At 41.2% G+C, this 25,706-nt stretch overlaps 1 protein-coding gene across 5 annotated transcripts in view; it reads right to left on the reverse strand.

The window, feature by feature from the left end:
• The window catches only part of BRAF (B-Raf proto-oncogene, serine/threonine kinase), a 150,391-nt gene that overhangs the window by 95,529 nt on the left and 29,156 nt on the right, over positions 1–25,706 (reverse strand). For all 5 annotated transcript variants that reach the window (XM_080665983.1, XM_080665981.1, XM_080665982.1 and 2 more), the window contains exon 2: positions 6,950–7,051. In XM_080665983.1, coding sequence (XP_080522109.1) covers positions 6,950–7,051 — 102 coding nt within the window. The remainder of the gene's footprint in view (positions 1–6,949; positions 7,052–25,706) is intronic.

Here is a 25,706-nt window from a genome sequence, read left to right on the forward strand (position 1 = left end):
TTGAAGAAATAATGACTGCAAACTTCCCCCACCTGGTGAAAGAAATAGACTTACAAGTCCAGGAAGTGCACAGAACCCCAAACAAAAGGAATCCAAAGAGGACCACACCAAGACACATCATCATTAAAATGCCAAGGGCAAAAGACAAAGAGAGAATATTAAAAGCAGCAAGAGAAAAACAGTTAATTACCTACAAGGGAGCACCCATATGACTGTCAGCTGATTTCTCAACAGAAACTATGCAGGCCAGAAGGGACTGGCAAGAAATATTCAAAGTGATGAATAGCAAGAACCTACAACCAAGATTACTCTACCCAACAAAGCTATCATTCAGAATGGAAGGTCAGAAAAAGAGCTTCACAGATAAGAAAAAGCTAAAGGAGTTCATCACCACCAAACCAGTATTATATGAAATGCTGAAAGGTATCCTTTAAGAAGAGGAAGAAGAAAAAAGTAAAGATAAAAATTATGAAAAACAAATACATATCTATCAACATTTGAACCTAAAAATCAAGTGAATTAAAAACCTGAGGAACAGAATAAACTGGTGAATATAATAGAATCAGGGGCATAGAAAGGGAGTGGACTGATAATTCTCAGGGGGAAGGTGTATGGGGGGTGCAGGAAGAGACTGGACAAAAATCGTACACCTATGGATGAGGATAGTGGTGGGGAGGTAAGGGCAGAGGGTGGGGTGGGAACCCAGTGGAAGAGAGCTATGGGGGGAAAAAGGAGAAACAATTGTAATAATCTGAACAATAAAGATTTGTTAAATTAAAAAAAAAATTTTCTTATCTGCATTTCTATACAAATTTCAGTTCCAAGTGCTAATTATTTATGAGCAGCTCTTCCTATATGCTCCACTTATTGAGCCTTAAATAAATATATATTGAGCATACATGTGCTTGGCACTGTTTGGGGCTCAGATCACAAAACTAAAGACCAATGCATTTCCTACCCTTTGAAGATTGTAAATATGTAGTCAGGGAGGCAAAAGTTCCTCCTTGCATAGATCAAATATTCTTATTTATTGGGCAGCACATTCACTACAAAAAGTTAGTCTTAGGAAAAGAAACACATGTAAACAATAAAATTTCTGAATATTACTTATCAAAACGTTTTTCTTAATTTTTTGAAATACATTATTTCCTCAATTGTGGATTACAAACTATTATTTCACTGCATTTATCAGTACCTCTTCCTTTCATTTTTTTTTAAATGTTTTTATTGATTTCAGAGAGAGGAAGGGAGAGGGACATAGAAACATCAATGATGAGAGAAAACCATTGATCAGTTGCCTCCTGCATGTGTCCCTCCACCCCCACAGGTGATCAAGCCCACAACCCAGGCATGTGACCTGATGGACACTCAACCACTGAGTCACCCCAGCCAGGCCCTTCACCTTTTCTTAAGTACCAAACATTTACTTATTTATTCTACCTCTCTCCATTGTTACATCGGCAATCTACCACGGCACTTGCCTACCTTGTTTTGTACCTGGCTTGGTTCATTTCACCCTATTATCCTGGCTGCATTCAGTGTAGATATTGATTACTAGGTGTACCAGTTAATAATGCGGATATTTTTTCAATAGATTGAGTTACACATATGTTGATATATATGCGATTTGATATGTATGCTATTTTATTATATTGACAACAAGCTTCAAAACTTCCTATGTCAAATTTGCTGAAGGTGTTAACATCATAGATATTTTTACACTTAAAAATATTGAATTTCATGAAAAAAAAAAAGAGCATTTACAGGAAGTTTTAATTCATTATTTTAAAGAAAAAATTATCGTATACTTCGGGAAGCTTATGGTGTACATGCTCCATCTCAAGATACTTGTGAAAGCTTGTTCAAATGCTTTAAAAGTGATGATTTTGATGTGAAGGACAAAGAACGTCTAGGTCAACTGAAAAAGTTTGAAGACCAACAATTACAAGCATTATTGGATAAAGATGCGTGTCAAACTCAAAAATAACTTGCAGAAAGATTAAACGTTGGTCAACAAACAATTTCCGATTGTTTACAAGCAATGGGAAAGATTTTAAAGGAAGGAAAATGGGTGCCACATCAACTGAACAAAAGACAAATGGAAAACTGAGAAGTCATCAGTAAAATGTTGCTTCAATGGCATGAAAGAAAGTCTTTTTTACATTCAATTGTGACTGGCGATGAAAAGTGGATTTGAGAATCCCACATGCACAAATGGGTTGATCTGGTTACACCATCAACATCGACTGCAAAGCCAAATCACTTCAGAAAGAAGACAATGCTCTGTGTTTGGTGGGATCAGGAAGGTGTGGTGTATTATGAGCTTCTAAAACCAGGTGAAACCATTAATACTGATCGCTACCGACAACAAATAATCAATTTGAAACACGCTGTGATCGTGAAATGACCAGAATGTGCCAGAAGACATGGCAAAGTAATTTTGCTTCATGATGATGTACCATCACACATTTCAAAACCAGGTAAAGACACGTTAAAAGATCTTGCCTGGGAAGTATTAACCCACCCGCTATATTCAACAGACCTTGCTCCTTCAGATTACCACTTGTTCCGATCGATGGCACACGCACTTTCTAAGCAGCACTTCAAAACATACAAAGAAGTGGAAAATTGGGTCTCTGAATCTATAGATTGCCTCAAAACAAGAAAAGTTCTATTGGGACAGTACCCACAAATTACCTGAAAGATGGGGGAAATGTGTAGCTAGTGATGGACATTACTTTGAATAAAACACTTTTGATGTTTCTCTTGAAATTATTGGGGTTTTTTTTATTACAAAATCCACCATTATTAACTGGTACACCTAGTACTCTTTTAATACTCTTGCCTTAAAGTTCTTTATACCTTGAATCTCTAAAGGCATTTATTTCCACACTACCTTCAAGATCCAGAACTATACTATGTCGTTCTTTACAAGAGTTCCAAATGATGGCAATATCTCAGTTTATAACATCCCATACTGCTATGCACACACTTATCCCACCTTTTTAAGCTTCCATCTTACTACCACATTAATGTGTTCATTGTCAATATTAATCCCTTCAAGTTTGTCAAATTTAGGTTTTTGTTGTCTTACTTCTTTTAATAGTGACTCATTTCAACAATGACCCTGGTAACATCTTAGATTCTCTGGCTAATTCTCATTGTTTTACTAACTTGCTTGTTAAATACTAATCTTGGGTAAATCCTACCACTCAATTATTCCATTCTTCCTCTCAGGTTACTACATATTGATGGAGAAAATAATGAAACTAGGCCAATTAGTTCCATTATCAATTCACGGAACTTAGTCCTGCATACTATTGCCTGAAAAATGTTACTTACTTTTAACATCGTATTAAATTCTTCACAATACTTATTCCAACCTTTCCCATGCCTCTCTGGCTCCTAACTTCATCCCCACCCCCCCACCCCCCCCACCCCCCACTTTTAATTCACTTAGAAAATAGCAACACCTTCAAATTTACTCTGAAGATCAAAGCCAATGTAGTAATGGAATAAGGATACACATATAGAACAACACAACAGAATTAAAGAGTCCAGAAATAAAGCCTTACATTTATGGTCAATTGATTTTCTATTACTTTTGATGCTTTTTAAAAATCCTTACCCAAGGATATGTTTTCTTGGGTGTGTTTTTTTTTTCCTATTTTTATTTTAGAGAGAAGGGAGGAAAAGGGGGCAGGGAGAGAGGGAGGAAGAGGGAGGAAGAGGGAGAGAGAGGGAGAGAGGGAGAGAGGGAGAGAGGGAGAGAGGGAGAGAGGGAGAGAGGGAGAGAGGGAGAGAGGGAGAGAGGGAGAGAGGGAGAGAGGGAGAGAGGGAGAGAGGGGGGGGAAGAGAGGGAGACAGGGAGACAGGGAGATAGGGAGAGAGAGGGAGACAGGGAAAGAGGGAGACAGGGAGAGAGGGAGAGAGGGAGAGAGGGAGAGAGGGAGAGAGAGGGAGAGAGGGAGAGAGGGAGATAGGGAGAGAGAGGGAGACAGGGAGACAGGGAGACAGGGAGAGAGGGAGATAGGGAGAGAGAGGGAGAGAGGGAGAGAGGGAGAGAGGGAGAGAGGGAGAGAGGGAGAGAGAGGGAGAGATTGCCTCTTGGATGTGCCCCATTTCTGGGAGTGAACCAGCAACCTAGGTTATATGCCCTGACAGGCAATCAAACCTGAGACCTTTTGGTGCATGGGATGATGCTCAGACCAACCAAGCTACACTGGCCAGGGCTACTTTTGCTTCTTTAGTACAGCCATGAAACATGAACAGATTAGTATGTTTTCTCATATCTCTGATGTTAATTATAATTTTCTTCTGCTATCTGTACATATTTTGACCATTTCTGTTGTTATATTTCTGTTAAAAAGCTTTCTTCACATTCCTGTTTATTCTTAGATATCTGTTCATATTTAAGAGTTAAGGACTCTTGCCCAGCCGGTGTGGCTCAGTGGTTGAGTGTTGACCTATGAATCAAGGGTTGCCGTTTCAATTCCTGGTCAGGGCACATGCTTGGGTTGTGGGTTCAATCCCCGGTGGGGAGTGTGCAGGAGGCCGATCGATGTTTCTCTCTCATCAATGTTTCTATCTCCCTATCCCTCTCCCTTCCTCTCTCTGAAATCAATAAAAACATACTTAAAAAAAAAAAAAGACTCAAGATGTCAATACTACCTAAAGCAATCTATAGATTCATACAATCCCTATCAAAATCCCAGTGTTTGCAGAAATAGAAAAACCCATCCTAAAATCCATATGGAATTTCAAGGGATCCCAAACAGCCAAAACAATCTTGACAAAGAACAAAGTTAGAGGTCTCATACTTCCTGATGTCAAAACTTAGCTTTTACTATAGTAATAAAATCAGTGTGGTACTGGCATAAAGTCAGACATATTAGACCAATGGAGTAGAGAGCCCAGAAATAAATTCTCACATATATGGTAAAATGTCTTGACAAGTGCATTTATCAAAATTTCCATTAAATGAGAAAGGACTTTTCAACAAGTGGTACTGGAAAAACTGGATATGAAATGCAAAAGCTGGACCCTTACCTTATATCACATATACAAATTAACTCAAAATGGATCAAAGACTTAAACATTAAGAACTAAAACTATAAAACTCCTAAAAGAAAACATAGGGAAAAGCTTCATGACATTGAATTTGGCAATGCTTTCTTGGATGACACCAAAGGCATAGGCAACAAGAGGAAAAATAGATGTTAGATTCATTAAAAAAAACAAAAACTTTTGATTATCAAAGGACACTATCATCAGAGTGAATTGGGAACCCACAGAATGGAAGAAAATATTTGCAAATTATCTATCTGATTAGGACTGATATTCAGGACATATATTGAGAATACATAAAGAACTCCTACAACTCAACAACACAAAAACAAACAACATAACATGATCCTTCTAAGGCAGTAGTTCTATTTTCCCCATCTTATGGGTGGAAAAACTGAAGCAGAGGGAAGTTAAGTAATTGGCTTTGTTACACAGTTATAACCACGTAAGTCGTTTCGTGGTTACGTCGCCACCTCCCATTTACAGTATTTATTTTAAAAAAAAGTTCCATTATTTCGACGTATGTACATATATACTTTATGTTTTTTATTATTTATTTACCACAAGTAAAGGTCAAGAATTGTTATCTTTCTTTTAAATTTTTTTTACTGTTTCATTTCATTACTGCTGTGTATGTGCTCCATGTGAGTGACGTAGGTGCTTATGTAGGTGGGTTCCAACTTACAGCGAAAATCGTGTTACGTCGCGCCGTAGGAACGGATCTCCGACGTAACCCGAGGACCTACTGTATACGTCTCCCAAGACAGAGAAAGGGTGGACAGAAAAAACTTCTGGTTAAAGTTGCCTAATTCTGATTAACAAAGAATTATTATTTTCCCCAGGATTATATGCCTCCTTATGGCTCCTTTCTTGTCCTCCTCAGACATACAAGTAAAACAGATAGCATTCAGAGATATGAATTCTACTCCTAGCACTAATATTACCTGGCTGTGTGCTCTGGGATAAGCCATGTAAAAAGAACAGTATATTAGCAGTTATTTCCAAATTTATTTTAGAAATGCAAACTTTCTCATTAAATACTGAAGATTTAACTTGCTCTTTAAAAAGTACTTTACTAAATTAGAAATTTAGTTTAGGAGTCCGTTGATCCATGCCTAAAAATCTCTGGCACTTGCAGGCAAATGGTAACCTGATCATTTGTAATTTAGGGTTATATCCCTGTACGGCTAGTAATTACGGTGGAGCCAGCTTTTACAGGGACAGGCAGAATAGTGTAATGGTAAGCAGAACAGGCTGTGGAGCCTGACTGCCTAGATTCCATAACAGCTTGCTGGCTGTGGAATCTGAGTGACTTACCCTAAGGAAACTAATGCCAAGAAAGCTTATCTGTGATTAGAATAGTAACTACTACCTCACTGGATTAAGAACAATGACTAACTCTATAAATTTACAATGATACTCAAGGCTTGATACAAAAGCCTCTAGGCACAATTAAACAGTAAAACTAAGTAATTTTGAGCTATTTAAACATTATAAATTCTACCTATAAGAAAGCAAAAACCAATTTGGGGGAGATCTGTTCTGGAAAAAAGATATTTTACAAAATTCTCCCCATTTTTAAACATGGCAACTAGTTTGCTGACCTCCAGAATCATCATCTTTCTTTTTTTTTCAACAGAATAAAATTTTGGAGTTCAAATACAACTTTTTCTTAATTTTGACATTCTCCAAATTACAAAATACTACATATTTATTGTAACAAGTGAAACAAGATTAAGAAGCAAAGACAAAACTAATTCTCTTTTCCCACTGTTTCTAATCCAACCACCTAAGATAACCAATATTATCAGTACAAATGCTTTTTATACATGCATTATTTTTCTTTTCAAAATTACTACAGATATAATACTCAAAAGCTTACCTCCAGATATATTGATGGTGGATTATGCTCCCCACCAAATTTGTCCAATAACGCCTCTATATGTTCCTGTGTCAACTTAATCATTTGTTTGATATTCCACACCTAAAAAACATTTTTAAAACAATTTAAATAAAAATAATTTAGGAAAGGAATTAGAAATACTTCAAGATTTCTAACAAAATATTGCAGCAACTGCCTGTAATCCTTGAAATTTAGAGCTTAGAAAATTTAAAGATTATTTAGTATAGTGGTCTTTCCCTTTTATTGAACACTAGAGGCCCGATGCACATCATTTGTGCACGAGTGGAATCCCTAGGCCTGGCCAGCGATCAGGGCCTGCTGCCGGTAGGGGGCTGCCAGGTGAGGCCTGCTGGACAGGGGGGAGAGAAGGAGGAGGGAGTGCAGGAGGTTTGTCGGCCAGGGGGAGGGACCGGTTGGCTGGCCGTGGGAGGTTGGCTGTGGGAGCACACTGGTCAACCAGTCATTCTGGTCTTAACAGTTGCTTAGGCTTTTATATATATAGACTAGTAGCCCTATGCACAAATCCATGCGCCAGTAGCTCGCCAGTAGCTTGCTGCCACCCTCCAGTAGCTCTCCACTTGCTGCCCCACCCTCCTGTAGCTCTCCCTGTGCCTCCCTCATAGCTTGCTGCCCTGCACCCTCCTGTAGTTCTCTTCTGTCCACTTGTAGCCACTAGCTCGCCCCGCCCTCCTGTAGCTCTCTCTGCCCCCTGCACCCCCTCATAGCTTGCTGCCCTGCCCCCTCCTGTAGCTCTCCACTGCCTGCTTGTAGCTCACTGCCCCACCCTCCTGCTGATCCATGATCCGGTCGTTACGCAGTCGGTCATTATGCTTCATGGTGTAACGACCATTTGCATATTACATCTTTATTATATAGGACTAGAGGCCTGGTGCACAAAATTTGTGCACAGGAGGGTGGGGGGTGTCCCTCAGCCCAGTCTGCGCCCTCGGGGGATGTCCAATTGCCGTGGGGATCGGGCCTAAACCAGCAGTGCGACATCCCTCTCGCAATCTGGGATGCTGCATGCACCAGTGACCATACTTTTCATACAGGTGAAAGGCATCTTGCTGTTGTATGGGCAGCTACATTTTTTTGCCCTGATTATAAAAAGTAGTACATGACATGATCCTTCTGAGGCAGTAGTACCATTTCCCCATCTTATGGGTGGAAACACTGAAGCAGAGAGAAGTAAATGGCTTTGTTACACAGTTATAAGTGTCAGAATCAGGGCTGACCACAAAATGTGCAAGCCAGAGTCCAAGCATGTCATCGCTGCATCATCCTGTTTTTTTCAGTGTTAGAGTAGCCTTGCCAGGTTTTAATTTTTAAATCTAAGAGACTGTTCCCAATATATAGGGTAGGGTCCCTAGGCCTGGCTGGCAATCAAGGCCGATATGTGGGGCGACCAGTGGGTAGGGTGATTGGGGGGCCCCCGCTGGCACCCACCTTGGCTGCGGGCCTGGCACCACCTGCTAGCCAGCACTCCCCCCCCCCACTCCCCCGCCACCGGTTGCCTCCCTTTGCGGGGCAATCGGCAGGCAGGGTGATTAGGGGGGCCCCCACTGGCACCTGCCTTGGCTGGCAGCCTGGCATTGCCTGCTGGCCTGCCTTGTCCCGATTGCCACTGTCGGTCACCTCCCTCTCGGTGGGCAGTGCACGTCACAGCGACCGGTCATTCCGCTGGTTGTTCTGCCGTTCAGTCGATTTGCATATTAGGGTTTTATTATATAGGACTTTGCAGGTTTTTTTCTATACTAGTAATACAATATATTCTCAATTATAAAAAAATAAAATACATGAGTATTCAGAATAAACAAAAATCTCTTTTCAATTTCCCCACATTCCTGGCCCCCTGCTAAAAAGGTAAGTGCTGTTTATAGTTGTGGTTTTCTTAAAAGATATTTTCATTTTATTTTATTTTATTTATTTATTTTTACATATATTTTATTGATATTTTACAGAGTGGAAGGGAGGGGGATAAAGAGTTAGAAACATCGATGAGAGAGAAACATCAATCAGCTGCCTCCTGCACACTCCCCACTGGGGATGTGCCCGCAACCAAGGTACATGCCCTTGACCAGCATCAAACCTGGGACCCTTCCATCCACAGGCTGACGCTCTATCCACTGAGCCAAACCGGTTAGGGCTATTTATTTTATTTTTTTAGTTTTTGTATTTTATTGATATTTTACAGAAAGGAAGGGAGAGGGATAGAGAGTCAGAAACATAGATGAGAGAGAAACATCGATCAGCTGCCTCCTGCACACCTCCCACTGGGGATGTGCCCGCAACCAAGGTACATGCCCTTGACCAGAATCGGACCTGGGACCTTTTAGTCCATAGGCCAACACTCTATCCACTGAGCCAAACCAGTTAGGGCAAAGATATTTTTATTGATATCAGAGAGGAAATGAGAGGGAGAGAGAGACAGAAACATCAATGATGAGAGAACCACTGATCAGCTACCTCCTGCATGCCCACATTGGAGATTCAGTCCACAACCTGGGTATGTGCCCTGACCGGGAATCAAACTGGAACCTCCTGGTTCAGACGTCGATGCTCAACCACTGAGCCATGCCCATCGGGCTTACTATTGATTTTTAGAGAGAGTGAAACAGGAGGAGAGAGAGAAACATTGATCAGTTGCCTCCTGCACGTGCCCCGACTAGGGCGAGGGATCGTACATGCCCTTGACTTAGAATCAAATCCATGACCCTTTGGTGTGCTGAACTATGCTCTAATCACTAAGCAAATTGATGTGTCTCTCTCATATTGATGTTTCTCTCTCTTTCACTTCCCACTCCCTTTCTCCCTTCTTCTCTCTAAAAATCAATAAAAAAAATATCCTCGGGTGAGGATTAACAACAACAACAAAACAAACAAACAGGAAATCAATAAGTAAACTTTGAATTAAACTTAGAAATTAATCTAAAATGGAGTAAGAGGACCAAGATTTTTTTTTTTCTGGCTAATTAAGAACATATAAAACATAAAGTTACTGGGATTATGGGGGAAAAACCCACAAACAAACAAAAACCAGCACCACAAATAAACTATTTTAAATGGTCCATAAAATCATCCACTAAATTTACTTAATTTTAAAGAGATCTATTTTGGTCACATACATATAACTAAATGGAATGGGACTGTCTTTGGAGTTGGAACAAAATTGAATTAAAATATAGATGTCTATCATGTGAAACCCTACAGCAAGCATATCAAACTTGTGGTCTGTGAGCTGCATGCGGCCCACAACGAATATTTTTGCTGCTCAGCCAATATAACAGTATGTAAGAAACTCTTTAATAAAAATTTCGTAACTTAATTTTTACAATATCCTGTTATATATAATTATTAATAACGAACTACAACGTTTGCTAATGACTGATTACTAGAATCGTGTTGCATTCATTTCCCTTATGTGTCTTAAGCACAGGCACATCATTTCTCTCCACTAATACTAGCAGTAATTATTTTAGCAGCTGATTGCCACGTCATTAGTCTTGGACAGACTTGTTTAGTGTGTGCAACAGGAAATATTTCGCTTCCACAGAACAAGAAAAATAGGTTTATTTGCATTATGCTTATTAATTTATGCAGTTATTCAGTGTCTGGTAAGTTAATGTTAAAGAAAAATATTAGAACAAACCAAGATGGTGGCATAGGTAAACACCTGAACTTGCTGCCGCGCACAACCACATTAAAACTACAACTAAAAGACAAAACAAATATCATCCAGAACCACAGGAAGGCTGGCTGAGTGGAAGTGATACAACTAGAAGGAAAGAGAAAAGCGCATTGAGTCCTGTAGGAGGTGCGGGGGTGTGGAAGTGTGGAGGTATGGAGGCGCGTGCAAAAGGGACTGGCAACTTGGTACACTGTTATCTTTTTCAATCAGGAGGGAGATACAAGTTCCCGACTGCTCTGAAATCCAGTTCCAGGCGAGACTCTGGGGACCCAGACTCATAAGGAGAGAAACTGGACTGTCTGGCATCAGGCTGGAACATGAGGGCGGCTTTCTCTCAGAGGTGCTTGCAGCAATCATTGTTCCAGCATGGTGCCACGGGACACAGAGACAAGGGGGCCTCTTTGGAGCAGGGCTGACGGGCAGCCATTGCTATTTGCTCCGCCCTGGTGATTCACTGAAACCGCCCACCCACCCAATTTACAACCCCACCCAAGCAGTGCACAGAGGCTTTTGCATATGAATGGCCTGGCCTTTTGCAATCTAAAACCTAACCAACTGCAGCTGGGTCAGAGAGCCCCAGAGCTTCCAAAAGAAGGCCCAAGGCTCAACAGCAGCTTGCATTGCTTCATAGCTGGCCCTCATCTAAGCACCTCCAAACCCCAAACAAAGAGAAGGAATCTGCAAATCTCTCTGTAGCTCCTGCTGGGTGGCCTCAGGCAGTGGCTGACTTTGCACCTCCTTGGAGATCCAAGAGCCAGTGTACCCAGTGGTCAGAGTGGGACCAGCCAGATTACAACTCCTCAGATCCATAAGGGACACACTCAGGGGGCAGACTCAGTGAGCACCAAAGCCCCACTGAAGCAAGTCCTGCCCATAAGGGTGTCTCCAGCACAGAAGTTCTCCTATTGTAGACAAACTGGTCCTCACAGACAATTGGCCTGGAGGTCAATTCCTCCCAGTGATACCAACAGCAATCAAGGCTTAACTACAAGAAGACTGTGTAAACAGCCCACAAAGGGATGCACCAAGAGTGTCTACCTCAGGTAATTAGGGAGGCTGAGCCACTGGGCCCTATAGGACACCTACCACACAAGGCCACTCTATCTACACAGGGAAGCAGCAAAAATGCAGAGACAAAGAAACAGGTCACAAATGAAAAAAATGGATGAAAGCAAACAACTGGATATAGAGTTCAAAACCACGGTTATAAGGTTACTCAAGAATCTTCTAGAAACCTCCAAGAAATTTAGTGAGACCCTCAAGGATATGAAAAAGGACCAACTAGAAATTAAGAATACACTGACTGAAATAAAGAATAATATACAGAGATCCAACAGCAGACTAGAGGATCCCAAGAATCAAGTCAAAGATTTGAAATACAAAGAAGCAAAAACAATGAAAACTGGAAAAGAAAAAAAGAATAAAAAAATATGAAGATAGTGTAAGGAGCCTCTGGGACAACTTCAAGTGTACCAACATTCGAATTATAGGGGTGCCAGAAGAAGAGAGCGAGCAAGATATTGAAAACCTATTTGTAGAAATAATGACAGAAAACTTACCCTACCTGGTGAAAGAAATAGACTTACAAGTCCAGGAAGCACAGAGAACCCCAAACAAAAGGAATCCAAAGAGGACCACACCAAGACACCTCATAATTAAAATGCCAAGGGCCAAAGACAAAGAGAGAATATTAAAAGCAGCAAGAGAAAAACAGTTAGTTACCTACAAGGGAGCACCCATATGACTGTCAGCTGATTTCTCAACAGAAACTATGCAGGCCAGAAGGGAGTGGCAAGAAATATTCAAAGTGATGAATAGCAAGAACCTACAACCAAGATTATTCTACCCAGCAAAGCTATCATTCAGAATGGAAGGTCAGATAAAGAGCTTCACAGATAAGAAAAAGCTAAAGGAGTTCACTGCCAAACCAGTATTATATGAAATGCTGAAGGGTATTCTTTAAGAAGAGGAAGAAGAAGAAAATGGTAAAGACAAAAATTATGAACAACAAAGTGACACAAATACATTATCTAACAAGTGAATCTAAAAATCAAGTGAATAAAAAATCTGACAAAGAGAATAAACTGGTGAATATAATAGAATCAGGAGCATAGAAAGGGAGTGGACTGACAATTCTCAGGGGAAAGTGGGTTTGGCGGTGTGGGAAGAGACTGGACAAAAATCGTACACCTATGGACAAGGACAGTGGGGGGAGGGGTAAGGGCAGGGTGTGGGGTGGGAACCGGGTGGAGGGGAGCTATGGGGGGAAAAAGAGGAACAACTATAATAACCTGGACAATAAAGATTTATTTAAAAAAAGAAAAATATTAATCTTATTAAAATGTTCTATTATTTTATTGCTTACAACTACTCATTTATTTCAGCCCTTTGTATTCGGCATGTCTCTATCGAAATAAACCTATGTTTCTATGAAAATTGAAGCTTTTGTTTTTTTGCGGCCCACATAAACTTAAACCTTGTTTATTTGGCCCATGTTAGCCTTTGAGTTTGACATGCTTGCCCTACAGATTTTCAACAGCACATACCTTTACTCATCTTAACAATATATCATGTTTCCTGAATTTGGGTAAAACCCCTCGAATTTTCTTGCATTGTAACCTCCTATCCCAAGTTATTCTCCCAAGTTGTTCAGTTTTCTAAAACTCTGGGCACCATTCCACAAAACCACATCCCACAACACTAAAATCAAAGATTTGTGCAGAAACACTCTCACAAGTAACTAACTGGGGGATAATGACATGTTAGGACTGTAAGCTCCTTGAAGTTGGTCACATTGATCAGTTTTATTCCTAGCACCCAGGTACACTAGTATAAAGCAGGTAGTTTATGGGTGCTGGCTGCATGAAAATATTAAAAACTCTATATTCTGGGAAAGCTCAAAGCAGACTGATGAAATCACATTCAATAGAGTTCAACTGAGGTTAGAGAAGTAACAGGGTACAGATAAGATCAGAGAAATAGAAGCAACCCTCAGTCAAGATATTTTCATTCTTTCTCAACTAGGGTTCCATGAGAAAATGAAGTCCAATTGCTCTAAGGCATCCAGTATAAGTAATGAATTATCTTCTCTCCAATGTACCTAGAATTGTACTACTAAGACTCTCAAGAGAGAGAATTAAACTGTATGTTCACTAGTTTTAGGTACTTTTTAATAAACTCTGAATTAAGAATAATATTTTGTGAAGAGCATTTCATGGTGTGTGAATGTTTTAAAAATACAATGTTACCATACACATATCACCTGGCTATTTCATTTGCTTTATTTTCCCCTTCCAAAATAATATACTGTCAGTTTTCAAAGTCTTCCAATTTCTCTATCAATATAACATCTCTCCGGCGTCCAATTCTATTTTCCCTGTGCCAGGTACTCTAATAACAAGTGACAGGGATACTATACTATAATTATTGTAATAATCTTATATATACTGCTTAGTTTGTACCAGGCACTGTTTACACACTCTATATATTAAACTTGTTCAACTCCTTCCAACAACCTAATAAGATGGGAACTATTACTATCCTTATTTTACAGATGAGGGAACAGAGGTTAAATAAAAAACAACAACAACAACAAAAAAAACAAGCTTGGCCCAGGTCAGAGAGCTAATAAATGGCAGAACTACTCATAGATGCTGCATAGTCTATGTGTCTCTGAGAAGAGGAAGAAATATTCCGTCATCAGGTATTCTAACCAGACACTTTGCACACTCTGTAACATAAGGCAGGTGAGAACGTTGAGACAGTAGTTAGAATTTACGTATAAGTAGATCACTGTATATTAAATTCCTTCATTCAACTAATATTTAATGAGTGGCGTTATGTGCCAGGGTTCTAGGCAATGAAGATATAGTGCAATTAAACCAGTTCCTGAACTCATGGAGCATAGATTCTAGTTGTGGGAAGAAAAGCACCCTTTAAAAACAGAATACATATTATGTCAGATAGTGATAAAAAGTTATAAAGAAAAATAGAGCTGGGAAGCAGGAGGGAGGTAGGTGGCTAATAATTTTGTAGAGTGGTTAAACTTAAAGGTTTCACTGATAAGAAAACATACAAACAGAAAGCTGAGTTTTACTTCCTCCTTTCCAATTTGGATGCCTTTTATTGCTTCTTCTTGTCTGATCGCTGTGGCTAGGACTTCCAGTACTATCCTATCTAATAAAAGAGTAATATGCAAATTAACCATCACTCCACTACACCCACAAGCCATTCCCAATAGTCAATCAGGAGCGAGTATGCAAATTAACCCAACCAAGATGGCTGCGGCCATGGAGAGAGCAGGATGGAGACTTGGGTTTCCCCGGCGATGGAGGAAGCAAAGTTTTCCACACACCCTGGCCGGCCCAGGCCTCTGCTTAAGGCTACAAAGTTTCAATGATAGAAGATAAATAAATCCCAACAAAAATGGCTGCCCCCATGGAGGGAACAGAAGGCTTGGCTCCACTCCAGGCTACAAAGTTTCAATTGTAAAAGATAAATAAATCCCAGATACCAGGGCCTCGGCTTGGGTCGCCGGGGGGGGGGGGGGGGAGGGGGGCGTGGCCGGCCTGTAAACCACCACAGGCCCCTTGCCCAGGCCGCCCCACGCCCCAAGGGAACCCCCACCCTGATCCGGGACACCCTTCAGGGCAAACCAGCTGGCCCCCACCCATGCACCAGGCCTCTATCCTATCTAATAAAAGAGTAATATGCAGATTGACCATCACTCCAACACACAAGATGGCTTCCCCAATGTGGACACAAGATGGCCACCACAAGATGGCCAGCAGGGGAGGGCAGTTGGGAGGGACCAGGCCTGCAAGGGAGGGCAGTTGTGGGCAACCAGGCCAGCAGGGGAGGGCAGTTGGGAGGGACCAGGCCTGCAAGGGAGGGCAGTTGTGGGCAACCAGGCCAGCAGGGGAGGACAGTTGGGAGGGACCAGGCCTACAAGGGAGGGCAGTTGGGGGCAATCAAGCCTGCAGGGGAGGGCAATTAGGGTGACCAGGCCGGCAGAGGAGGGAAGTTGGGGGGCAAACAGGCTGGCTGGGGCGCAGTTAGACATCAATCAGGCTGGCAGGGGAGTGGTTAGGGGGTGATCAGGCTGGCAGGCAGAAGCAGTTAGGGGCAATCAGGAAGGAAGGCAGGCGAGTAGTTGGGAGCCAGCAGTCCTGGATTGTGAGAGGGATGTCCGACTGCCCGTTTAGGCCCGATCCTACCTGGACCAGGCCTAAACGGGCAGTCGGACATCCCTTGAGGAGTCCCAGATTGGAGAAGGTGCAGGCTGGGCTGAGGGAAACCCCCACCCCGTGCACGAATTTCGTGCACCAGGCCTCTAGTGCTGGATAAGAGTGGTAAAAATGGGCATCCCTGTCTTGTTCCTGTTCTCAGGGGAAAAGGATTTGGTTTTGCCCATTGAGTATGATGTTGGCTGTAGGTTTGTCACATACAGCCTTTATCATGTTGAGATATGCTCAATCTATTCCAATTTTGCTGAGAGTTTTTATCAAAAAATGGGTGTTAGAGTTTGTCGAATGCTTTTTCTGAGTCTATTGATACAATCATGTGATTTTTGTCTTTCAATTTATATGATGTATAACGTTTATTGATTTATGATTATTGTACCAGCCTCGCATCCCTGGAATAAATTCCACTTGATCATGGTGTATGATCTTTTTAATATATTGATGGATGTGATTTGCTAATATTTTGTTGAGGATTTTAGCATCTATGTTCATCAGGGATACTGGCCTGTAATTCTTTTTCTTTGTAATGTTTTTATCTGGTTTTAGAATTAGGATAATGCTGGCCTCATAAAAAGAGTTTGGAAGTGTTCCTTCCTCGGACTTTTTGAAATAGTTGAGTATAGGTGTTAGTTCTTTTTTGAATGTTTGGTAAAACTCCCCTGTGAAGCCTTCTGGACCTGGGCTTTTGTTTGGTGGGAGTTTTTTGATTACTGCATCTATTTCATCAGTCGTTATTGGCCTATTCAGGTTTTCTGATTCCTCCTGATTCAGTTTTGGGAGACTATTTTTCTAGGAATCTGTCCATTTCATCCATATTGTCCAGCTTGTTGGCATATGGTTGTTCATAGTATTTTCTTACAATTCTTTGTATTTCTGTAGTGTCAGTGGTTATTTCTCCACTTTTGTTTCTGATTTTATTTATTTGGATCCTGTGTTTCTTGATGAGTCTGGCTAACAGTTTATTAATTTTGTTTATCCTTTCAAAGAACCAACTCTTGGTTTCATTGATTTTTTTAAGTCTCATTGTTATTTATTTCTATTCTAATCTCTTATTTCCTCCTTCCTACTTACTCTGGGCTTTTCTTGTTCTCTTTCTAGTTTTTGAAGTTGTAGGGTTAAATAGTCTATTGCTGATTTTTCTTATTGTTTTTGAGGTATGCCTGTAGTGCTATGAACTCCCCTCTCAGGACTTCTTTTGCTGTGTCCAAGAGATTTTGGGTTGTTAAGTGTTCATTTTCATTTGTTTCCAGGAAGTTTTTAATTTCTTTCTTGATCTCGTTGGTAAACCATTCATTCTTTAATAACATGCTATTTAGCCCCCATGTGTTTGAATGTTTTTGGGTGTTGTTACTGTAGTTGATTTCTAATTTTATTCCACTGTGATCTGAGAAGATGCTTAATATGATTTCAATCTTCTTGAACTTGTAGAGACTTGTTTTGTGTCCTAACATGTGGTCTATCTTTGTGAATGATCCATATGCACTTGAGAAGAATGTATATTCTGCTGTGTTGGGGTGAAATGTTCTATAGATGTCAATTAAATCTATCTGATCCAGTGTGTCCTTTAGAATCTCTGTTTCCTTGTTAAGATTTTGTCTGGAAGATCTATCCAGTGAAATCAGTGGGGTGTTAAAGTCCCTACCATGACTGTATTGTTGTCTTTCTGTTAAAGTCCTCTAGAAGTTTTAAAAATATATTTAGGTGCTCCTATATTGGGTGCATAAATGTTTACCAGGGTTATATCCTCTTATTGTATCAATTCCTTTAGTATTATGTAGTGACCTCTGTTGACTCTTGTGATGGCCTTCATTTTAAAGTCTATTCTGTTGGGCCCTAGCTGGTTTGGCTCAGTGGATAGAGCGTCAGCCTGAGGACTGAAAGGTCCCAGGTTCGATTTCAGTCAAGGGCACATACCCAGGTTGCGGGCTCCATCCCCAGTGGTGGGCGTGCAGAGAGCAGCCGATCAGTGATTCTCTCATCATTGATGTTTCTATCTCTCTCTCCCTCTCCCTTCCTCTCTGAAATCAATAAAAATATATTTAAAAAAAAGAAGTCTATTCTGTTGGATATGAGTACTGCTACTCCAGCTTTTATTCTTTTCCATTTGCATGGAAATTTTTTTCCCATCTCTTCACTGTCATCATATGTGTGTCTTTTGTTTTGAGGTGGGTCTCTTGTAGACAGCATATAGTTGGGTCATGTTTTTGTATCCTTTCAGCTAACCTATGTCTTTTGATTGGAGCATTTAATCCAATTACATTTAGGGTCATTATTGATAGGGATTTATTTATTGCCATTTTAATTCTGTATTTCTAGTTTTCTCTCTGTTTCTTCTCATTACAGCAAGCATTTCTTGTAATGCTGGTGAATTGTTTACTTTAAAATGCCTTTTTCTTTATTGAATTTCACCTCAATTTACAAAAAAGGAATGAAAGACTGATTTGCAGTACTACATGGATGAACGTTGAAAAAATAAAGCTAAGGGAATGAAGACAGACATTGAAGGCTACATATTGTATCATTCCTTTTATGTGAAATGTCCAGAATAGGCAAATCTACAGACACATAAAGACAGATAGTTGCCAGGAATTGGGGGAGGAGAGAAAATGGAAAGTGACTACTAATGGAATCAGGGTGTTTTTTTTTTTTTTAATAATTAAAAGTGTTCTGGAATTAGTGGTGATAGTTGCATAACTTGTAAGAATAGTAATATCTACTGAATTATATACTTTAGAAGGAAAAATTTTATAGTATGTAAATTATATGTTAATTAAAATAATCTTAAATGGGGGAGGAGGGTCAAAAACTAAGAATCAGCATTTACAAAACTGATTATGTATTAAACCAGACAGGAAATCTCAGATATGCTAAAATGTAGGTATTTACAGACCACCTTTCCTAACCATAGGATAATCAAACTATAAATTAACAAAATCATAGCTAAAAAGTGAATAAAACACAAAACCTTAGGTATGAATCTGGCCACTAAGATTTTTTTTTTACTCAGCTTCTAAATTACTCCTGAATTAAAGAAAAATACTTAACAGAAAATACAATATTCAGAAATGACTGATACTGAAATACTACATTATCAATACAAATAAGATTAAGTCAGCTGAAACCGGTTTGGCTCAGTGGATAGAGCGTCGGCCTGCGGATTGAAGGGTCCCAGGTTCGATTCCGGTCAAGGGCATGTACCTTGGTTGCGGGCACATCCCCAGTAGGAGGTGTACAGGAGGCAGCTGATTGATGTTCTCTCTCATCGATGTTTCTAACTCTCTATCCCTCTCCCTTCCTCTCTGTAAAAAATCAATAAAATATATTTAAAAAAAAAAAAAGATTAAGTCAAAGCCATATTTAAGAGAAAATTGATAGCCTCAAATACACTTATTAGGAAAAGAATAGGTCTGAAAATAGATTGTTTAATGCAATCAGAACAACAGCTACAACAAGAATACTAAGCAAAAAGAAAATATATTTTAATAGAAATTAATAAAGGAAGGAACAAAAATAAATACATTAAGTTAAACTGAGGTTAATTGCTTGAAGAAATAATATTGATCAATCCCCTGAAAGTTTCAACAAGAAAATACATTAGGAATCAGAAAGGTAAAATAAATACAGATAAAGATTAAACTTAAATATATGGAAGAAAGAATATAAACAACTTTAACAAATTGAAAAATCTAGTTGAAATAGACATACAGTACTGTAAGTTTCCAAAATCAACTAAAGAAAAGTTGAAAAACCTAACTAGGGAGATAAGCATAAAAATACACTAACTGGTAGACAAAGGTCTATCCAAATAACTACTAGAGCCTAAGAGTTTATATTTTATTTTTATTTTTCCTTTTTATTAAATTTACTGGGGAGACACTGGTTAACAAAATTATACAATTCCAGAACATATCTGTACACTGTATTGTGTGTTCACCACCCCAAGTCAAGTCTCCTTCCATCACCGTTTATCCCCACTATACCCTCTTCCACCATGCCCCTCCATCACCACACTGTTGTCTGTGCTATTAGTTTTTCCTTTTTTGCTCAATCTATCCCTTCATCCTCCCATTCAGCACCCTGTCCCTTCTCGAAAGCTACCAGCCTGCTCTGTACCTATAAGTCTGTCTCTATTTTGGTTGTTAGTTCATTTTGTTCACTAGATTCCACATACATGTGAAATCATATGGTACTTGTCTTTCTCCAAGTGGCTTATTTCACTTAGCGTAAAGCTCTCCAGGTCCATCCATGCTGTCATAAAGGGTAAGATTTTCTTCTTCTTTTTTTTTTTTTTTATGGCCACGTAGTATTCCATTGTGTAAATGTACCATGGCTTTTATATCCATTCATCTACTAATGAACACCTGGGCTGCTTTCAAATCTTGGTTATTGTAAATAATGCTGCAAAGAACATAGGGGTCCATATATTCTTTCAAATTTGTATAAAATACCAGAAGTGAAATCGCTGGGTCATAAGGCAGTTCCATTCTCAATTTTCTGAAATAACTCCATACTGCTCTCCACAGTGGGTGCACCAATCTGCATCCCCACCAACAGTACACAAGGGTTCCCCCTTCTTCTCATCCTCACCAACATTTGTTGTTTGTTGATTTACTGTTGACTAGAGGCCCGGTGCATGGATTCATGCCCTAGTGGGGTCCCTCAGCCTGGCCTGTGCCCTCTCGCAATCCGGGACCACTCGGGGGATGTTGGGCTGCTGGTTTCGGCTCAATCAGACCAAAACTGGTAGTCTGACATCCCCCAAGAGATATAGTAGTGTGCAAAGCTGCCGGGGAGGAGCCCGAGCCTGGGCCAGGCGCTGCGGTTCTCCTGCTCATTCCAGCCCTGCTGCGCCTGCTGCCACAGCCCAGTAGCGCTACCATGGAGGTGGGAGAGGCTTGTGCCACCGCAGCTGCGCTCGCCAGCCATGAGCCCAGCATCTGGTGCCCTTCAGTCAGCTGAGTGGTGCTCCCAATATGGGAGTGTACTGACCACCCGGTGGCAGCTCCTGTGTTGAGCATCTGCCCCCTGGTGGTCAGTGCGTGTCATAGTGACTGGTCGACGGGTCGTTCGGTAGTTCAGTTGTTTGGTCATTCGGTTACTTAGGCTTTTATATATATATAGATAGATAGCCATTCTGACAGGTGTCAGGTGATATCCCACTGTGGTCTTAATCTCCATTTCTTTGATGAGCAGTGATGCTGAGCATCCTTCCTTATGTCTACTGGCCATTTGTAGGTCACCTTGGAGAAGTGTCTATTCAGGACCCTTGTCCATTCTTTTTTTTTTTTAAATATATTTTATTGATTTTTTACAGAGAGGAAGGAAGAGGGATAGTCAGAAACATCGATGAGAGAGAAACATCGATCAGCTGCCTCCTGCACGCCTCCCACTGGGGATGTGCCCGCAACCAAGTTACATGCCCTTGACCGGAATCGAACCTGGGACCTTTCAGTCCGCAGGCTGACGCTCTATCCACTGAGCCAAACCGGTTTTGGCCCCTTGTCCATTCTAAATCAGATTGTTCTTTGGTGTTGAATTTTATAAATTCTTTATACATTTTGGGTATTAACCTCTTATCAGATGCCCCAGTGAACCTGTTCTCCCATTCAGTGGATTGCACTCTCATCCTGCTGATGTTTTCCCTAGCTGTGCAGAAACCTTCCAGTTGGCAATCCTACCTGTTTATTCTTTTCCCCATTTCCCTTGCCCAAAGAAAATTTTCAGAAAAAATATTACTATGAGAAATATCTGAGAATTTACTGCCTTTGTTTTCTTCTAGGAGTTTTTTTATTTCAAGTCTAAAATTTATGTATTTAATCCATTCTGAGTTTATTATCATGTATAGTGCAAGAAGGCAGTCCAGTCTCCTCTCTCTGCATGTATTCATCCAATTTTCCATTCGTTGAATAGACCATCTTTACCCTACAGTATGTTCCTGCCTCCCCTGTCAAACATGAATTGACTATGAAGGAATGGGTTTATTTCTGGGCTCTCTGTTTTGTTCCATTTATTATATGTCCATTTTTATGCCAGTACCATGCTGTTTCAATCACCCTGGCCTTATAGTATAGTTTGACATCAGTAGTATGATTCCTTCAAATCTGTTCTCTCAAGATTGCTGTGGCTATTTGGGGTCTCCTGGGGTTCCATATAAACTTTTGGACTACTTGTTCTAGTTCTGTGAAATATGCCACTGTTGAGAGAAATCTCAACACTGAATCTATAGATCACTTCGAGCAGCATGGACACCCCAATGAAGTTAATTCTTCTCAATCATGAACATGGTATATACTTCTACCTATTTGTATTTTTTCAATTTCTTCAGTGTCTTATAATTTTCTGAGTACAGGTCTTTCACATCCTTGGTCAAATTCATCCCTTTTATTCTCCTTGAAGCAATTGTGAAAGGGATTATTCTCTTAGTTTCCCTTTCTGATAGTTCACTATTGGTGCATTCAAATGCAACTGATTTCTAGATATTTATTTACCCTGTATCCTACTACTTTACTGAATTCATCTGTAAGTTCCAGCAGTTTTTCGATGGAATCCCTAGGGTTCGCTACATACAGTATCATGTTATCTGCAAAAAAAATGATTGTTGCACTTCTTCCCTTTCAACCAGGATGCCTTTTACCCCTTCCTCCTGTCTGATTGCTGTGGCCAGGATCCCCAGCACTATGCTGAACAAGAATGGCAAAAGCAAACATACCTGTCTTGTTCCTGATCTGAAGGGAAACACTTGTAGTTTTTGCCCATTGACTATGATGTTGGGTGCAGGTTTGTCATATATGGCTTTTACCACGTTTAGGTATGTTGCCTCTATGCCCACTGTGCTAAATTTTTATCATAAACTAGAGGCCCAGTGCACGAATTTCATGCACGGGGGTGGGGCGGGGGGGACCCTCAGCCCCGCCTGCAACAACACCAGCATCCCATGCCCCGACCAGCCTCTGGCCAGAGGCCCGCCCGCCTGCCCTCCCTCTCTGCCTCTGCAGGCCAGGGTGCGCAGGAGGCTGGGGCTCGTGGCTGGGGAGACGCCGCCCCAGCATCCCGTGTGCCCTGACCAGGCTCTGGCCAGAGGCCCGCCCTCCCTCCCTCCACGGGCCAGGGCATGCAGGAAGCTGGGGCTTGTGGTTGGGGCGATGCTGCCTCAGCGTCCCGCGCGCCCTGGCCGGCCTCCCTTCCTCCCTCCCTCCATGGGCTGGGGTGCACAGGATGCTGGGGCTCATGGCCAGGGCGACGCTGCCCCAGCCGGCCTCTGGCCAGAGGCCTGCCCACCTTCCCTCCCTCCACGGGCCAGGGCGCACAGGATCCTGGGGCTCGTGGCTGCGGCGACAGAGCCCCAGTGTCCCGCGCGCCCCTGCCATCTTTGGGCACTGCCATATTTGTGACAGAGTGATGGTTAATTTGCATATTACCCTTTCATTAGATAGGATGAGTGCTGGTTTTATCAAATGCTTTTTCTGCAACTATTGATATGATCATGTGGTTTTTATCCTTCATTTTGTCTATGTGGTGTATCACACTTATTGATTTGTGAATATTGCACCAACCTTGCATTCCAAGAATAAATCCCATCATGGTGTATGACCTCTTTAATGTATTGCTAATATTTTGTTGAGGATTTTAGCATCTATGTTCATCAGGGACATTAGCCTATAATTGTCTTTCTTTGTAGTGCCTTTATCTGGTTGAAGTTAAGATAATGCTGGCCTGAGAGAAACTAAGATGGTGGCATACCTATCAAAAACACAACTAAACAGCAGGACAACTACCACTCAGAACCGCAGGAAAGCTGGCTGAGAGGAAGTCCCACAACTAGAGAGGTGAAGAAAGCTCATTGAGACCAGTAAGAGGTGCAGAGGCACAGAAAGTGCTGACACCTGGATGTGCTGCTCTTTAAACTGGGAGGGTGATACAAGCTCCTGCTTGCTCTAAACTCCAGTTCTGGGCAAGACTCTGGGGTACCCAGGCACATATGGGGAGAAACTTGACTGTCTGGCATCAGGACAGGAACGTGAGGGCAGCTTACTCTTAGAAGTGTTCCCAAAGATCATTTTTCCTGCATGAGGGTGCGAGACACGGAGAATCGGGGACTTCTCCAGTTCAGGACAGCCAGTGCTGTTTGCTCCACCCTGGTGATTCCCAGAGACCCCGCCCGACACAATTTACAACCCCACCCAAGCTGTGTGCATTGGCTTTTGCATATGAATGGCCTGTTCTTTTGCCTAAAATAAACTGCAGCTGGGTCAGAGAGCCCCAGAGCTTCCCAAAGAAGGCCCACTGCCTGGCAGCAGCAGCAGCTGCCTTGCTTCACAGCTGGGCCTCATCTGGGCACTTCCAAACCCCATACAAAGAGGAGGAATCTGCAGATGTCTCTATAGCTCCTGCTGGGTGGCCCCAGACAGTGGCTGACCTTGCACCTCCTTGGAGATCCAAGAGCCAGTGTACCCAGTGGTCAGAGTAAGACCATACTGGATTACAAATCTTCACATCCATAAGAGACACAGTGAAGGGGCAGACTCAGTAAGCACCAAAGCCCCAATGAAGCAAGTCCTGCTCCATAAGGTGTCTCCTGTGCAACAGATCTTCCAGTGTACACACAGCCGGTCATCATAGCCAATTGGCCTGGAGGTCAATTCCTCCCAGTGATACCAACAGCAATCAAGGGTTAACTACAAGACTGTTCAAACAGCCCACAAAGGGGTGCACCAAGAGCGTCCACCTCAGGTGACTGGGGAGGCTGAGACACTGGGCCCTATAGTACATCTACCACACACGGCCACTCTATCAACTCAAGGAGACTTAGCAGCTACCCAGTACATAGAAACAAACACAGGGAAGCAGCCAAAATGCGGACACAAAGAAACAAGTCACAAATGAAAGAAAGAGATGAAAGCAAAATACTGAATATAGAGTTCAAAAACATGGTTATAAGGCTACTCAAGAATCTTCTAGAAACCTCCAAGAAATTTAGTGAGACCCTCAGGGATACGAAAAAGGACCAAGTAGAAATTAAGCATACACTGACTAAAATAAAGAATAATATACAGAGATCCAACAGCAGACTAGAGGATCCCAAGAATCAAGTCAAAGATTTGAAATACAAAGAAGCAAAAAACACCCAACCAGAAAAACAAAAAGAAAAAAGAATACAAAAATATGAAGATAGTGTAAGGAGCCTCTGGGACAACTTCAAGCATACCAACATCCGAATTATAGGGGTGCCAGAAGAAGAGAGCGAGCAAGATATTGAAAACCTATTTGAAGAAATAATGACAGAAAACTTCCCCTACCTGGTGAAAAAAATAGACTTACAAGTCCAGGAAGCTCAGAGAACCCCAAACAAGAGGAATCCAAAGAGGACCACACCAAGACACATCATCATTAAAATGCCAAGGGCAAAAGACAAAGAATATTAAAAGCAGCAAGAGAAAAACAGTTAGTTACCAACAAGAGAGTACCCATCCGACTGTCAGCTGATTTCTCAACAGAAACTATGCAGGCCAGGAGGTAGTGGCAAGAAATATACAAAGTGATGGATAGCAAGAACCTATAACCAAGATTACTCTACCCAACAAAGCTATCATTCAGGATTGAAGGTCAGATAAAGAGCTTCACAGACATGAAAAAACTGAAGGAGTTCATCACCACCAAACCAGTATTATATGAAATGCTGAAGGGTACTCTCTAAGAAGAGGAAGAAAAAGGTAAAGATAAAAATTATGAACAACAAAGTGACAACAAATACATATCTATCAACAAGTGAACCTAAAAATCAAATGAATAAAAAACCTGATGAACA

The sequence above is a fragment of the Plecotus auritus genome (assembly GCF_963455305.1).
Source record: "Plecotus auritus genome assembly, chromosome: 4".
Lineage (NCBI taxonomy): Eukaryota > Metazoa > Chordata > Mammalia > Chiroptera > Vespertilionidae > Plecotus > Plecotus auritus.